Source organism: Epinephelus lanceolatus, chromosome 11 (assembly GCF_041903045.1).
Source record: "Epinephelus lanceolatus isolate andai-2023 chromosome 11, ASM4190304v1, whole genome shotgun sequence".
NCBI lineage: Eukaryota > Metazoa > Chordata > Actinopteri > Perciformes > Serranidae > Epinephelus > Epinephelus lanceolatus.
The window spans coordinates 16,116,399-16,134,599 of NC_135744.1; the positions used below are offsets into that span (position 1 = coordinate 16,116,399).

At 38.2% G+C, this 18,201-nt stretch overlaps 1 protein-coding gene across 2 annotated transcripts; it reads right to left on the reverse strand.

The window, feature by feature from the left end:
• Window positions 1-779: 779 nt before the first annotated feature.
• Window positions 780-16,622, reverse strand: scimp (SLP adaptor and CSK interacting membrane protein). 2 transcript variants are annotated; one of them, XM_033639009.2, is made up of 5 exons: window positions 16,242-16,622; window positions 15,447-15,563; window positions 10,821-10,872; window positions 5,795-5,871; window positions 780-2,635 (listed from the first exon to the last, which is right to left on the reverse strand). In XM_033639009.2, exons 2-5 carry the CDS (start codon window positions 15,556-15,558, stop codon window positions 2,061-2,063), a joined length of 816 nt encoding a protein of 271 aa, XP_033494900.1. In that variant the 5' UTR covers window positions 15,559-15,563; window positions 16,242-16,622; the 3' UTR covers window positions 780-2,060. The 2 variants fall into 2 exon arrangements, with proteins under 2 accessions (XP_033494900.1, XP_033494911.1); XM_033639020.2 differs by having other exon boundaries at window positions 780-2,632; window positions 16,242-16,620.
• Window positions 16,623-18,201: the final 1,579 nt, after the last annotated feature.

Sequence of the window (18,201 nt, forward strand, 5' to 3'; positions counted from 1 at the left end):
GTTTTAGTTAGAAACACACCCTTCCTGTTTCTGAATGTGTGAATCATCATTTAACGAGACTCTTGAACTCTTTTTAAGTCTGGGAGCTGCAGGACTTCTGCTTGTAGTGGAGTATTTTCACAGTGTAGTATTAGTACTTTTATTTAAGTAAAGGATCTGAATTCCACTTCCACCTCAGCTCATGAGTCATTTTTGTGTCCCTATGACCAATTTCATACCCTGAGACTTTTCATAACTACTGTAACACAGCAGGCCCAAGTCAGATGGGGCAGTTTTTTCCCTAATGACAACCTAAGATTACAGTGCCCCTTTTGCATAATTTAATAGCTTTAATGTCTTTAATGCACAAACCATTCTAATGCATAAATGAACTTGAGAACAGCTAAGAAAATGAGAATAGTCCTCTGGGAAATTTTACCAACTAAAGGGACCAAGAGGCTGAAACAATAAGCCAGAAAGACAATCACATGGGTGAAAGTATACCCAAGAGGAGTGCATATATTATTCATTGAAACTTAAAGGATATTGAAGATGTTTTTAAGCACTCACATGTTTTAAATTGTGTTTGTAAAGAAAGCCACAGACCCTCTTCACAGGAAACATTTTGATTGAAGGCAGTTACTTGTTATGCGCCTAAACCAGCTACAGTGTAATCTTATCATCACACGATCAAATAGAGACCCGACAACACCAACATACATATCACCTGGAAATCATCATTACATATATCTATAGGACAAAAATACCAAAGAAAATAAGGAATTAGTCATTTAACTGAACAGTTTTTATAACTTATTTATAGTCATATAAAGGCATAGTCATATAGGCATATAAACCACATGACACCATTTTTAATTAAATGTGAGTTGTTTTTTTTAACACAGCCATATTTCTTAGGTGGCAGTTTAAACTACTGCAAGGGCCTGTTTTCTGCCGAACATATAGTTGGAGGGCCCACTTTCTTTTTGGGCCCCCTCGTCCCATAGGCAGCAGTGCAACCGTGTACCTAATTTAGGTTTAGGAAAGTAAAGTTACATAAGTTAGGCTTAGGAACAGCAACATGGACGGGATTCATCACATTACATCCTTAACATAAAGTTACATAAGTTTGGTTAAGGAAAAGAAATATGGAAATGACGTACTTTAAAATAACTTAGTAATTTGGTTTCATATGAAACACAAACACCAGTCTCCTGGGGAAAAGTCCTTTGTTTGTTTGACTTATCCACCACCCCAACCTGCCTTCTTATGTGGAGTTTTGGCCTTTAAACTACTTCCTTTTTTATTCCCATCAGTGCATTGGACATGTAATCACAGCCTTCACAATTACATGGGATATATGCGACTTCTGGTGCATTACTTTTCATATGTACATGTACGAACAGTGCATGAGAACAGCCTGAGACATAACATGCTGGACAAAGCCAGGCTTGCTGTTTCCCCCTGTTTTCAGAGAGAGTCAACTTCAGAGAGTCATATCAATCTTCTGATGGAACTCTCACCATGAAAGCAAAACATATAACTAATTCCTTTAAATTGTATTTGACAAAAAAATCAAAATAGTTTTTAAAAAATATGTAGATTACAATATTAGCTTTTAAATCAGAAATATAAAAAGACCACTGTTGTTAGATCAGTTAGTCACAGACATTGTTTACAATTTAAAAATACTGAAACTATGCAACATGTGTCACATAACCGCTATCTGGTTGTTCAGCACAACGACTTGTAGCCTGTAAACAATGTTGGTTAAAGGGAAAATAAATTAGCTGAAGGTTCCATGACTAGAGTCAAAACCTTTTGCCCCTGTTGTCTGAATACCACCTATATTTTCTTCAGATTTTGGTCTCTTCAGTCCTGTCGTTTGTGCTTTAATATGTACATATAATACAGATACGTCATTTGTTCTTTACTTTTTTATGAATAATATCAAAAAACACAGTCAAAAAGAAATATGTGGTAAGGTTCATTTCTGATCTGTCTGCTCAGCAAGATTCAGATAAGAAAAGTCAACAGTGTCTTTTACTTCAGAATAATATCTCTCCTGTTTTCTCCTCGTCTTAACCCACATCGTCGTAGTCCTCCTCTCCCTGGTTTTCATCCTCGCCTCCAATGTCATCATAGTCCTCCGAGGAGTAACCTGCCGCTGGATCTGGATCCTCGAACGATGGAGGAGGAGGAGGTAGAAGTACTTCCCCATCCTCCGGCTCCACATAGTCAGACTGCTCGTCCATGTCCTGCACGTAGTCGGGCATACTTTGCTTGTAGTCACCCTTGTCCTGCTCGTAGTCAGGGAAGCTCTGCTCATAGTCACCCTTGTCCTGCTCGTAGTCGGGGATGTCCTGCACATAGTCGCCCTTGTCCTGCTCATAGTCGGGCATACTCTGCTCGCAGTCGCCCTTGTCCTGCTCGTAGTCAGGGATGCTCTGCACGTAGTCGCCCTTGTCCTGCTCGTAGTCGGGCATACTCTGCTCGTAGTCGCCCTTGTCCTGCTCATAGTCAGGGATGCTCTGCACGTAGTCGCCCTTGTCCTGCTCGTAGTCAGGCGTGCTCTGCTCATAGTCGCCCTTGTCCTGCTCGTATTCTGGTGTGCACTCCTCGTAGTCCTCAGCCAGGTTCTCGTAGCTTTGGGCTGCTGAAACATACATTTTAGAGTTACAACATACCAATGTAGTGGTTTGGTGGTAGATTGCAGCCATAATAGACAGTGAGATGGCAGTTTGATTACATTATTATATGACTTATATTAATGAGTAATTATATGTCTGTCATGTGAATTGACAATGAACATTCACTTTAGATATATTTTATTCTGTGAGGATAAATATTTTATACAGGGCTATTTCTAATATTCTTAAGAAAGACATGTTAGCCACTTCCCCTGGACAAGACGACAGTCTTTTATATTACTTTGGGGTCCTACAGTATAAATAAACCCCTCTTGAGCCAGAATTAGATTTAATTCCAGTCTACCTGCCATTAGTAAGTGCTATATAGTAATTGTCATCTTGGCAGTCAGTGTAACTAATTAACTAAACTAATTTTGGATATGTGTGAGCTTAACATTTTGGGAAATACACTTTATTTGTTGGTGGAGAGTTGACTAGATGTTTGATACCAATCTCATATAAGTTGAATATGAAATTACAGCAGCCAGTTAGCTTAGCTTAGCTTAGCTTAGCTTAGCTTAGCTTAGCTTAGCACAAAGCTTCAAAACAGAGGGAAACAGCCTGCCTGGCTCAGCACAAAGCCAACAAAAGCACCTCTAAAGCGTACTAATTAACACCATGTGTATTTTATAAACTGTATAAAACACAAGTGTAAAAGCAAGAATTTGCTGCTTTGCAGTGGGTTATGTCATGTGCCAGACGTTTTCTTGGCCAGGAACAGTAACTTCTTAGACAACCAGTATGAACGTTGTAACTCTATTAGGAGTCAGTAGTGGTTATCAGCATTATAGGTATAGGTTTGAAAGCTCCTGCTACACTGACTACTATGTTCAGAATGCCATTATCTGGTTGTTTGAGGCATTTTCAGGCTGTATTTTTGCCCCTAAACGTGGCTCTGTCCTTGCTAACCATTGCTGCATTTCCAGCTGCTTTCGCGCTAATAAGTGTAGTAGTAAGCACCTTTGAGGATTCCAAAAAGTGCTATATATGTGTGATGTATTATTATTACTATTATTTTTATCATTATTATTATTTTAAATAGTAGTTGTTGATTTCTTTTTTACAGAGCCTTTTAACATGTGGCACACCCTCTACAAGTTGAACTTAAGGTTTCATTCACGTTCACCACAGTGTTGTTAAAACATAAAGAAATGTACATTTTTGCCAAGGCCATTTATTAAGGTTATAACGGTATTTTGAACATACTCATCAGTGTAGCAGGAGCCGTCTCACTGACTAATGTTACCTGACTAATCCCAGCAAGCAATAGTCGTGATTTAAACATATTGGCCATATTTAGCTCCGATTTAGTCTAGCTACATGTAACCCAAATCTAACCGATTTAATTTTGAAATTGATTAAATGTAATTTTCGCCATTGCAGATGGTGTGCGGTATGATATTCAATCACGTATGGAGAGTCAACAGTAATTAAAATATGTTTATCTCCATTTTTTGGACATGGTCTCTACATAGCCTATAATTGATGATGTCTACACTTTGGCTATGGTTAGACGTCTACCAAATTTTCACTGACAGCCCAAATTCAGTGATTTAGCCTAGACGTCAGGTCTTCATGTAGACAGCTATTACACGTTTTTTAAACCAAAGAATGCTATCTGGGATGTTAGCAATGATAAGTTTAGAGTTAGGTTTTGCCATTCTATATGTTTTTCACACCTCACTGACAATGGAATATCAATGGTAAAATGTTGATGTTAGTTTTAGATTAGTTATGAAAGACCAATGACTGTATATAAAGATGGCCGGCAAGACAGCTTCCCAAAAGTGAAGCCAAAACATTTCTGTGGTGTTTAAAAGAAAAAGTGAGCTAGTAAGGCTTAACATAAGAAGAAAATACTGTTATGCGTATATGCTGTTTTGGGACACATGTTGTATCTGGTATTGGCCTCTAGGTGGCGAGAAGGCTCTTTGCAAGAGCCAGTGTTATAATGGAGCTGATCATGCTCAGGCGTGTTCTACCTGCCTCTGCATTAAAAGCTGGACGCTGAGTTTGTAAGAAGCTTTTCTCTCTGTCGTTTTTCACCAGGAGTATTTCCCCACAACCTTCTGTGATTCACAACAGATTCAATCGCCCCCTGGTGGCTGGCTGCAGTACAGGTCATAAACCCTGCCACCTCTGTGTTAGCAGATGGGACACAGGCCAAACTAAAAACTCAAAGTACACGTCAAACATAGATTGTTTCTGTCATTTTATGTAGTTTTTATCACGCTGATGTGTGTTCAAATGTTTTTTTTCTGATAAGTTTGATTATAAGTAGTTATTTGATGATATCAAAAGGGGTTTGACATCATGACTGAACGCTGTGTGTGTCAGTTGGCATGCTCAGGATCAGTGTTGCTGCTGTTGATGTGGTCAGACCTGTGAATTGGTGGGAATTTGATAACACAGCTCCACTATCATTACTGTGAAGACATTGGCTCTAAGAGTGCAAGATGGTGGCGCCAAAATCAGGAGGATTAGGAGGAAATGGAGACCTGTATTTGGTATTGGTCTTATAATGTAAGCCAGTAAAAATCCCAAAAAGCTGTTATCAATGCATCTACAGCCAGCAGGCTTTTACTGTACAAAAATACTAATGTATTTTTACAGACAGCAGGTAGTTTAAGTTTATAAAACTGCATTAAAAACAGGCTACTCCTCCTATAAAAGCTGCTGCGCATCCCTCCACAGTTTGTGGTACATTTTACAATTGCTTCATTTCCATGGATCTGAGTTGAACTGCAAACATCATCTACACTTCTCACTTGGTCTGATTTAATGATGCACAGATGAACTTTGGTTCAGAAACTGCAGCTTGGATTAAAATATGTGGTTCTCTCTTGGCTTCGAGAAAAGTTTCTGGGGTTTTCACTGTCCTTCATGTTGCCTAATTTTACTGTCATCAGTGGTCACATGATGTTTGTTTGGTTTGTCAAGACAAACTCATGTGAAACCAGAAATACAGTTTCTTTTTTGTATGTCCTTTAGACTTGGGTTTATTGTCAAATGGCAGATGGACTGAGGTTTTGTATTCAGCTCTTGTGAGTATGTGGTGAAAGTTAGTGGAGGTCATGTGGTTTAAAAGAGGACGGGGGATTCTGAGGGGAAGTGTGGTGTCTTGCCTTCTGTGAGAAACTGTGTCCGAGGAGGTAAAGCTGGGGTGAAGTCTTTGGGGGTTCTCTCCTGGTAGTTGTTGCTCCTGAAAAGTCGAGAAGAAAAAATGTTGAGCTGTATGTTTTATTGTTGTTATGTGGAAAATATCACCCAGAGGAACAGTTCCACATTTTGGGAAATATACTTTTTTTGCTTTATGGCACTGAGTTAAACAAGAAGACTGATACCACTCTCATGTTTGTCCAATAGGGGCTGTTCTCTACTTACCAGAGGAGGGAGGGGGGTGGCTGAGGTGTCACTTTGTTTTTTTATTTATTTATTATTTTTAGATTGACCCTCCCCAGAGCTGCAAATATTTTTCCTTAGCCTCCCTGAGTCACTGGGGGAAAATGCATGACCCTCCCGCCACCATAAATAAGCACGCACACAGCCAGCATTGTAGCAACACATGGACATAATGACCTCTTTCCCAAATAAACCACAACATACTGAACAGTGGCAGCAGTGGCTATAATAATATCAGTAACTTGGCATGGCAGGCATTATTAGATTTTAAAAACGTACCCTTTGGTGATTGAAAGTAAAAAGCTACAAATAGAAATTAAAGAATGAAATCCTGGAGTTGAAGAAAAGCCTTGGTTTTTGACTATTGTCATGCACATAGTAGCAAGGAAATTTACATCCGGGTAAAGCAAAAATAAAGTGGCCAGTGATTTTGAATGGTTAAAAAAATCTCCAAGTGTATAACAAAACCATGAAAAAATAGGCTTTAAATGTTTTTATAGGATGTGGTTAGGGCACTTCAAATGGTGTTTTTTAATTAGACATGTAGAAAAAGTTGACCAATGGAAATCTAAAAATCTGCTGATAATTGCTCTTTTTTCCAGTGTCTGGTTATGATAAATGGTGTAATTTTGGTGCTTTTTATGTCCCTCCCCTAAGACAAAATTTAAAAAAAATCACTCCCTGTGCTTAAAAAATTATTTGATGCGCCTCCCCCATTTTGCACCATGTCCTCCCCTCTTCTAGGTAACGAAACATCCCTTAAATATGAAGCTATAGCTGGCAGCTGGTTAGCTTAGCTTAAGGACTGAAAACAGAGGGAAACCTGGCCTGGGTCTTTTCATTATACCTTTATAATTTGTACAAAAGCTGCAGTAAAAATATGACAATTTGCAAATTTATGGGGGGACCACACTTCAGACAGAAAGATTAAACATTTTAATTTGCTTTAGAGGTGCCTGTAGGACTTCATTTATTAACTTTGGAAAGAACCAGGCTAGTTGTTTCCCCTAGTTTCTAGTCTTTATGCTAAGCTAAGCTAATGCTTCATATATAACAAAAATATATGAGTTTGGTATCAATCTTCCCATCTCTCATTAAGAGAGTGAAAAAGTCCCCTTTAAGGTCCAGTGTGTAGGATTTAGTGGCATCTAGTGTTGAGGTTGTGGAATGCGTGTAGGAGAAATATGGTGGCCAAGACAAAAATGTGAAAATGTGATGTCTAGAGCCAGTGTTCAGTTTGTCCATTCCAGGCTACTGTAAAACAACATGGTACACTCTGTGGAAGAGGACCCGCTCTGTGTGTAGACAGAAACGTCTCATCCTAAGGTAACGAAAATACAATGATTCTTTTTTTCAGGTGATTCATAAAAAAAAACACAGTTATGAATAATATATTGTTTTTCTGCTACTAGATGTCCCTAAATCCTGAACACTGGACCTTTAATGCTGCGTTCACATGGAATCATGCAGACGGTAGATGGACAACACCTTCTGGACAGCACGTAAAACACAAACAGCCTGGTGGAATGGCGGGACGGTAAAACAAAACATGCATAAATAGGAAGTGAATGGCAAAAAATGCACAAAAATTGCACAGTTAAATTAAAATGGTGGACTTTCTGTTGCATTTTGGGTATGGCTTCAAGAGACTTGCGGCAACAAAAATATCATAAGTGCGACTGACTATTTTACAAAAAAAAAGAAAAGAAAAAGAAAACAAAGGGTATGGTTTGCCATTTTGAGGACATATATTGTAAATGGCACAGTTTTTAATTAACTTACATTCCCTTTTTTTCATTCATCTTTGAACAAATCTAAATGAATGGCACTTTCTCTGTGCCACCTGTTGATTTGGCTGTTGTTTTTTTTTTTTTTACCATAAATTCTCAAACATGTCTAACATTACATCAAATACATTCCTTGTATTACTGATTTAAACTCTAGTGCTGCGCTGCATTGCTGTTAAAACACCACAAGTATCACACGAGACACACAGACCAGACCTGCATCGAGTTATCGCTGAGGTCGCATCCCCTTTCCGGGTAAACAAAGGTGCTATTACACAGTTACACAAAGAGAGAAACAGGAAAATACTAAAAGCTGTTATATAGCAGGTTAACCAAAGCTTTCACACTAAGGTCTGAGGCACTTTAGATGCATGAACGTCCACTGTCAGTGTGGTAAACTGCTGAATAATGATGGTGACAGTTACTACTGACAGATAGCTAATGTTAGCTTGAGTCAAAGGCTTCTGCAGCGGTGTTACAGTTATGCAGGATAGCAGCATCAGACTGTCATCTGTCTGCCACTGTGTTAAATCATTGAGTCACTTGGATGGCGAAAGACTGAGGGGACATGGCGGCCATTGACCTTAATATACAGTACAGGCCAAAAGTTTGGACACACCTTCTCATTCAATGCGTTTTCTTTATTTTCATGACTATTTACATTGTAGATTCTCACTGAAGGCATCAAAACTATGAATGAACACGTGGAGTTATGTACTTAACAAAAAAAGGTGAAATAACTGAAAACATGTTTTATATTCTAGTTTCTTCAAAATAGCCACCCTTTGCTCTGATTACTGCTTTGCACACTCTTGGCATTCTCTCCATGAGCTTCAAGAGGTAGTCACCTGAAATGGTTTTCCAACAGTCTTGAAGGAGTTCCCAGAGGTGTTTAGCACTTGTTGGCCCCTTTGCCTTCACTCTGCGGTCCAGCTCACCCCAAACCATCTCGATTGGGTTCAGGTCCGGTGACTGTGGAGGCCAGGTCATCTGCCGCAGCACTCCATCACTCTCCTTCTTGGTCAAATAGCCCTTACACAGCCTGGAGGTGTGTTTGGGGTCATTGTCCTGTTGAAAAATAAATGATCGTCCAACTAAATGCAAACCGGACGGGATGGCATGTTGCTGTAGGATGCTGTGGTAACCATGCTGGTTCAGTGTGCCTTCAATTTTGAATAAATCCCCAACAGTGTCACCAGCAAAACACCCCCACACCATCACACCTGCTCCTCCATGCTTCACAGTGGGAACCAGGCATGTGGAATCCATCCGTTCACCTTTTCTGCGTCTCACAAAGACACAGCGGTTGGAACCAAAGATGTCAAATTTGGACTCATCAGACCAAAGCACAGATTTCCACTGGTCTAATGTCCATTCCTTGTGTTTCTTGGCCCAAACAAATCTCTTCTGCTTGTTGCCTCTCCTTAGCAGTGGTTTCCTAGCAGCTATTTGACCATGAAGGCCTGATTGGCGCAGTCTCCTCTTAACAGTTGTTCTAGAGATGGGTCTGCTGCTAGAACTCTGTGTGGCATTCATCTGGTCTCTGATCTGAGCTGCTGTTAACTTGCGATTTCTGAGGCTGGTGACTCGGATGAACTTATCCTCAGAAGCAGAGGTGACTCTTGGTCTTCCTTTCCTGGGTCGGTCCTCATGTGTGCCAGTTTCGTTGTAGCGCTTGATGGTTTTTGCGACTCCACTTGGGGACACATTTAAAGTTTTTGCAATTTTCCCGACTGACTGACCTTCATTTCTTAAAGTAATGATGGCCACTGGTTTTTCTTTAGTTAGCTGATTGGTTCTTGCCATAATATGAATTTTAACAGTTGTCCAATAGGGCTGTCGGCTGTGTATTAACCTGACTTCTGCATAACACAACTGATGGTCCCAACTCCATTGATAAAGCAAGAAATTCCACTAATTAACCCTGATAAGGCACACCTGTGAAGTGGAAACCATTTCAGGTGACTACCTCTTGAAGCTCATGGAGAGAATGCCAAGAGTGTGCAAAGCAGTAATCAGAGCAAAGGGTGGCTATTTTGAAGAAACTAGAATATAAAACATGTTTTCAGTTATTTCACCTTTCTTTGTTAAGTACATAACTCCACATGTGTTCATTCATAGTTTTGATGCCTTCAGTGAGAATCTACAATGTAAATAGTCATGAAAATAAAGAAAACGCATTGAATGAGAAGGTGTGTCCAAACTTTTGGCCTGTACTGTATATTGCAACACATTCTCACTTCGACCTCGTCACAAATTGATGTTTGGTCATGGACTTTCCACACACACATATGACGTGCAAGGTACCCTGGGTGTGTTGGTTGTTGACGTTCTGGGACGCCATATCAAGTTCTGCCTGTTACATGTATTGTCGTCTTTCAAAATACACTTCTGTTTTCACAGGAAATTTAACGTTTACATACAGTCTCTTTCACAATAAATGCACTACGTTGGTACAACACTGCAAATTGGCTTTTAGGAGACACCCCTCCTGCCTGCCCCAATCGGACTTTTGCCACCTTTAGTCCTTGTCCTGCCGCATTTCCCCCTGATGCTGCCAGGCGCCTTTAAACTATAATGGCAACCAGCCATGTATCATGCTGATGTTAAAGGACGGCTTTTTTCGTTGGTTTCTGATGCTGCAAGGCACTGCCCAAGCGCCGGATTCCAAGGACTTGAGGGTGAGACTGGGCTCAATTATTATAAAATATACATAAGTATAATATATATATATGTATGTATATATGTATACTTTGACTGTTGAACTGCAGCAATCACATCACGCTAGGGGGAGGCTCGCCTAGGGCCCCAAATATGCTACTAACATGGCAATTTGTCGTCTGCCGAATTCCATGTGAATGCAGCACAAATGAGGAACTTTTCTGTTTAATACTGAGATCAAATATTCAACAATTCAATTTTAAATGTGAGAAATATGCAGCAAAGTGTATATTCATATTACTTGACAGTGAGGTTGGAAGATCTTCTGTGAAGCTGTGTGATCCTGTGTTTTCCTGTGATAATAACAAAAGAACATGCAGTTAGATTTAAGCTACAAGAAACTCAACTCAGCTTAACTTATATAGCACCTTTCATACAAATGTGCAGCTTAAAGCTCCACATGGCAAAATTGGAATGACAGGTGCAAATTAAAGGATAATATGAACAACTATATATAAAGGTTTGCAAGAGTAGAAAATTACAGCAATAAGACAATAAAATATTAAAAAAGCAAACCAAATAAAACAGAACAAACTAACAAAAAAGATGATTTAAATCCCATAGAATAAAAAGAAAGTAAATAAATAGAATTAAAAACAAACAGGATGGATAAAATGAGGTGAACTTAAAAATCAAGACTGTAATGTTACTCCATATTAAGATGTCAGAAACTTGGTATCAGATCTTGAAACACTATGAGGCTTATTATTTTGGTGCGTGAGCAGGATTGTGTCGATACAAATGAGGACACAAATAAACATTTTTTAAGACCAAATAATGAGGTGCTTTATTTACTTTCAGTTTTAAGTAGGACATGATCATAAGAAACCCCCAGTGATAAACACTTACACATTAGATCTGTGTTTCTGTCTAAATTTATGTTCATGTATTCATGTTTTGATATGATCTTCTTTTATCTCCACGTGTACTGTTACTTGTGATTGTGTTATATTTTGCTCCCTTTATTTGCTCTCTCCATAATAAACCATCAACGAGCCCGTCTCTCTGCAGCTGCAGCCCACTTTCCCCACAGGGATCATTAAAGTTTCATCTAAGCTAATCAAATCCAGAGGGCACCACTAATAATAGCAATTCATACAATTATAATAGTTTTTCTTATGGTTTGCAACGAACCCCTCGGAGTAATACTTTCACAGCTACAATGATGGGCTGTTTTTGTGTGTTTGGTTTCTCTTCCCTGTTCTGGATTTTGATTCGTGGTAATACAGTATATTGGTTTTCAGTTAGCTAAAGAACTAAACACAAAAAACAGGTAGTTAGCAATACTGAAAATGAAACTGCTCACTTCTTTTTACATTAAATTAAACCTTCACATGAAATTCCTGATGAGAACACGAGGAAAGTGGTTGATGGTGTGTAACGGTGCTGCCGTTATTACAAATACATTTAGTCAAATGCAATTTTACACTCATACTGCACCACAAATTAAAGGAAAATGTTATACTTCACTTCCTGCATTTATCTGAGAACTTCAGTGATAACAGCTTAAAAAATACAATGCACTATTATAGATCAAACTATCCAAAAATAGTTAAAATAATCTCCACTTAACCAACAAAAAACCTTCACACACTTTCATACACATCACATTTTTCTGCTTTTCTGTCTTTTAATAATTATTGTTGTTGTTGTTGTTGTTATATATATTTAGTAGTAGTTTGTTATCACTTTTACTGTATGTAATCATATTATCATATTATGTTAAATTAATTTTTGTGTTCTTCATAACTCATTTTTTTATTTCTGTTTTTTTATATTTTTGCCTTTTTTTCATTTTATATATTTCAAATTGTGCAAAAAAATAAAAATATAAAATAAAACAAAAAGACAAAACCCTACAAAGTTAAATTGATCAGTAATGGTGATCATATAATATAATATATATAAAGTTGTGGTAGAAGTATTCACATATTTTAAGTAGTGGTAAGTCAGTGTAGAAATAAGCTGTTACAAGTAAAAGTCCTGTGTTCAAAATGTCACAGAAGTACAAAAATATTAGCATCAAAATATAGTTAAAGTAGCCTACCAAAAAGTAGTCATTATACAGACTGGCTCATTTCAAAATAATGTATATTATATTATTCATATCTAATCGTATCGTATTGTATCGTATTATATTATATGATCTTATATCATATTGTAATTGATTCATTAATATGTTCATGCCTTTAAAGGAGCAGTGTGTAAGATTTATGGGAATTTAATGGAATCTCCAGCAGTAAGGATTGCAGATTGCAACCAGCTAAAACTCCTCCTGCTTAGTGTTTAATTTTTAATTTAATTTAATTTTATATACTTTATTAATCCCCAAGGAAGTTTTTAATGGAGCCATATTATCCGTAGCAGTCTTTTCCTCTCTCATCACAGAGAGGCTTCTAACTACGATGGCCAAAGCCAAAATGCAAAAATGTGAATGGCCCTATCTAGAGCCAGTGTTTGGTTTGGCTGTTCTGGGCTACTGTAGAAACGGGACAGTGAACATGGCGATCTCCGTAGACAATGACCTGCTCCTTCTATTAATATAAGTGGCACATTCTGAGGTGAGGAGAACGCAATACTTATTCTCAGGTGGTTATACATAAAAGAAAACATATTCATATCGTACTCGTATCATATTCCTTTCCTGCCAGTATATCCCCCTAAATCCTACGCACTGGACTTTTGATGTTGCAGGTGAGCTGATTGTAATTACTTTATGCTGTGTATCTTAACCTATAATACTGCATCATATTTTGTCATTTGATTTATATTCTATTTTGATGATTTGAATTTGCAAAGTATCAGGAGTTATTAGATAAATGTAGGGGAGTAAATTGTATAATATTTGCCTCTAAAATGTTGTGGAGCAGAAGAAGGAGGCAGCATGAAATGGAAACACTGTGAAGTACAGTACAAGTACCCTAAAAACGTAAGTACTGTAGCTGAGTAAATGTCCTTAGTTACATTCCAGCACTGGACAGTCTGTTTTATAGTAAATGACTCATGTGGAACACTTTGCGACATCACTGGTACTTTTACTTTTGATTTTGCTGATAATATTTGCATATTTTCAGTTGAAAGTTCAGTGCAGGACCTTGACTTATAACACAGTAGTTTTTATTTATTTTTATATTACAGTGTTGCGACTTTTATTTAAGTGAAGGATCTGAATATTTTTTGCAGCTATAACTGATGTGAGGAACAGTGGTAGCTTAGCCAGCGGAGCTAACCATAGCTACTAAAGCTATTAGCATAATAAGCATTGCTTTTATTATAAATTTGTGATTTTTTGCACATCCCTTGTTCAGTCATTTTGCATATCCCTGCAGAAACTGTGCAGCCTTCCACTTGTAACAAATTGTAACCAGTGGCGTACAACAGGTCCCAGTGCACAATTCTATGACAGGCCATAGTGCACGCTCTCGTGCATGTATAATCTTGACACAATCAGAAATGTGACATCGAGCAACATCAACCTATAACTCTGCAATCACCATTGCATATCTGACAAAAATATCAAAGAAAGTCATAAATGAATCATTTAATTGAATAGTTTTTATGGTATATAATAATGTTTTACAGTATATTTATAGATTGTATAGTTAATTGCTATCTTATTGATGTTATTTCCCATTTCTTATCTTGATTTTAGCTTTTGCCCTCCTTATTTTGATGTAATTTTATTCTCCTTGTGTTTTAAGTGTGTGAAGTTTTATTGTACAACAGCTGGTAACTGTGTTTTGAAAGGTGCTATATAAAGAAAGTTTATTATTATTATTGTGATATAAAAAACTGTATAATTTTGTTTTAGATAGCTACTGACTATTCAAAAAAATAAAAATAAAACAGAAAATCAGGGTTTGCCTTTTTGAGGACATATATAGCAAATGGCACCATTTTTTAAATTAATAATATTCTTTCTTTTTCTTTTTTTTAAAAATCATTTTTCTTTATATATTTCCAAGGTGGCAATCTGAATCACTTGCAAGGGCCGGCTCTCTCTATGGGCCCCTCCACCCCAGGGACCCCAGTGCAATCACACTGCCTGCACTGCCTATATTTACGCCCCTGACTGGAACACATTTCTTATATTTTCTCATGTTTTTATTGAATATTTTTTTCTATTTTATTCTATCATGTCTGTTGACTCTCTGGACTGATAAAAATGTTTATGATTCAATAAAGTCTGACCATTAAATTGATTTAGATAGATAGATAGATAGATAGATAGATAGATAGACAGATAGATTTTAACTTTATATTAGTTTTTTTGTCTTACACTGCACGTTTTGTACATCCTGTGGTGTGCATCTATAGACATATATTTCAGGGGGCGATGCAGGAAACACATTCCCCTCTATATTTAGAACATGTATATTTGTCTCCCCCCATTTTACATTTTACATTTTGATGAAACTGAAAACATTTCCACCATAAATTGGTGCAGAAAAGGCAAGAATCGGTGCATTAAAAAGTCACCCAAATGCAAGAAATTAAGTGCTGGTGCACAAATTTTCCTGATTCATATGTATTCACATGTTCATATTTACATAGAGGTCATGATTCCAAATTTCCCCCAAAAAACCCTCTCACCTAACAGATTCTTTCACATTATATTTGACATTTTCCTGTGCATCTTATTCCCCTGTATGATTACATAAATGTTGTTTCAAATAAATATCCACACTGCCTGTCATTCTGTTAATACTGACCCTGCTGAAGTGATAATCACAGGCTGCTCAAGAGGCAAATAAAAAGTGTGCGTGTCAGAACAGGAAAAAGAAGTAAACATTTTTGTTTTGGCATGCAAATGATTCCACGTCCTGTAACTCTCTGACAGATGTGTGTGAGCAAAGATTGGACCTACCTTGTCTGGAGATGCACTTGTTGATGAAGATGAAGATGAGGCTGATCACCCCACTTGCAAAAATAATCGCTATTATCACCCATAGCCACTTGTAGGTGTGCAGGAGATCCATGGGCACTGTGTTCGACACGACAAAAGAAGATTAAAAATAATCACACTGATGCTGTCAGAAACTACAGGAAGACATGTGAGTCGCTGCTTTTCAGTATACAGAACTGTGGATCGGAAAGAAGACCATTCACCACTTCCCCTTTTTGTGCATTGACTAAGTCTTACGATTATTTTGGTGTTTGCATTAGCCTTCTGAGAATTAAATGGGCCACTTGAGAAGCTTGGCCACTTTTTCATGTGAAGACATTGAGCAAGAATGTGAAAGCTTTTGTTCAGCTGAGATATCTGAGTTTGTGTTTGATATTAACTTGAAAGAGGAAGGCGGTTTTCACATTAATTGCTCATGTCAGCTCGAAAAATGTATTTATGTTCCCCTTATCTCTTTGAGCAGAATGATGTAAATGTTCTTTTCTTTGGTTTATCTGAACGCCCCATATCCTCTCTTTCCAACAGCTTCCTGTCAACTTCCAACAAAAAGACATGTCATGCTGGATATTAGGATATTTTTTCACACATGGATGCACATAAAAGTATTTTTATACTCATTTCTCTTTAATTTACTTATTTTATACAATACAGTGATGCTTATTATGAATAATTTGATAGTTTGATGATCTTAAGGGTTAATTTAAGTCCAAGATGTTTCACATTAATGTCTTCCCAAGTACTCAGAGTGTGTCTTACCTTTTCAGAGAAGAGCTGATGTCTTCAGGGCTGGGTGAAAGTCTGTTGAAAGTCTCAGCAAACGGTCGATGAAAGTGGATGAAGAGATACAGCAGCAGTCATCATATGTTGTATTTGCATGACAGTTTCTAATTTTCTTAGTTAACCAAAGAAACTTGTAGGCTGAGGCTACAGTACACTCCCCTGCTTCCTGCCACGCTCCAGTGACTGCAGCCTGAGAGTGTGTGTGAGACTCAAACAAGCATGCTAAATATGTCATGTGTGAAGACATGACGTTTAATGTTTTTGTGGGAGATGATACTCCTCACTCAGTCCCTCGATGCCAATGTCACAATGTCAAAACCAATATTTTATGTATCAGTTAAGAACCCCTGGTGATGTCAGTGTCTTGTAACAGTTTATTTCAAAAACAGAGTATTACATCCATTTCCTAGTCTGGTTATGTTTTCACTTCCTCTTAAATCACCATCATGTTACATTGGTTTTATCACCTTCATAGATCATCTGAAAAGTCTTGTGCAGCTGCCTTTTAAAATTAGTTTTATTAACCCTTTCCATGTCAAAAAGAGACAACTTAACCCATTCAGATCCCCTGTCCACTCTGATAGACGTAACTTTTCATTACTATCATCTGACACTAGCCTACCCAAATAAATAAACTTAATTGATTGGATGTCTATTGGCCAAGAAAGGACAGCAGAGGAGATACCCGCACACCAATGCAACTGGGCTGGACCACCACAAAAATGATTCACAGGCTGAGACCAATCCAGAAAAACATTTTTTGTTTTGTGGCGGTCCAGCCCAGTTGCGTTGGTGTGCGCGTATCTCCTCTGCCGTCCTGTCTTGGTTGTCGATTGTACCGATGCACCCAAGATAAACTTTTTGTCGCCCTAAGCGGACCCAGTGGCTGTGTCTCATTTCAGGGGCTGCAGCCTTCAAGGGCTGCATTTGAAGACTGATTGCGTCACATTGGCGCGACCAGCCTATCCCAATGTGCTTTGTGCACAGATGACGGTTATATGTTAAGTTAAGCTAACTAACAGTTGTTAACTAGCTACCGGTTAACTGTTGTCCATGATTTAGGGTTAACTAGCTTACTAGCTTACTCCTTTTTAAGTCAAGCGCAGCTGGTTGCTAGGTAACAGTAACGCCAATGGATTGGGCCAAGAACAACTGGTGATGCACCCAGGAAATCCTCCGCAGACCGCTCTCCAACCCATGTTGGAGAGCGTTCAGATTGACTGATGTGGTTTTCAAAGGATGTGGCCAATGTTGACTGTGAAGGCTGCGTCCGTCAAAGGCTGCAGCCCCTGAATTGAGACACAGCTAGTTTCACAGCAGTCCTAAGCCTTTGCAGTGTGTCTATAAGCCAATCACAGTGTTCCACATCATCTAAAGTAGACTGCAGTAGAGCCACACCCCCTTTTTTAAAACAGGCATGGCCGCCAATGGGGCAAAAGCATGTTTAAGTCTGTTAATCATATTGTTTATGTACATATTTTGTGTTCAAACAGTTTTTAAAGTAAACATGAGATATTATATTACTTAAACATGTTTTAAAAAAATCATATGAAAGATTTATAGCTTTTACTCAGGATTTTTTTTTAAATATCTGTCCATTGTAATGGATGGCAAAACTGAGTGTCACTGGAAAGTGAAAAGAGGAAATACTGTTCTAATATGATATTCTAATTATGCATTCATTCATTTTCCGTAACCGCTTATCCTGCTGGGGGTCTCGGGGGGCTGGGGCCTATCCCAAGTGACACTGTGCGAGTGACGATGTACACCCTGGACAGGTCACCAGACTATCACAGGGCTGACACGTAGAGACAGACAACCATTCACACTCACATTCACACCTACGGACAATTTAGAGTCACAAATTAATTCACTGCATGTCTTTGGACTGTGGGAGGAAGCTGGAGCCCCTGGAGAAAACCCACTATTTTTACAG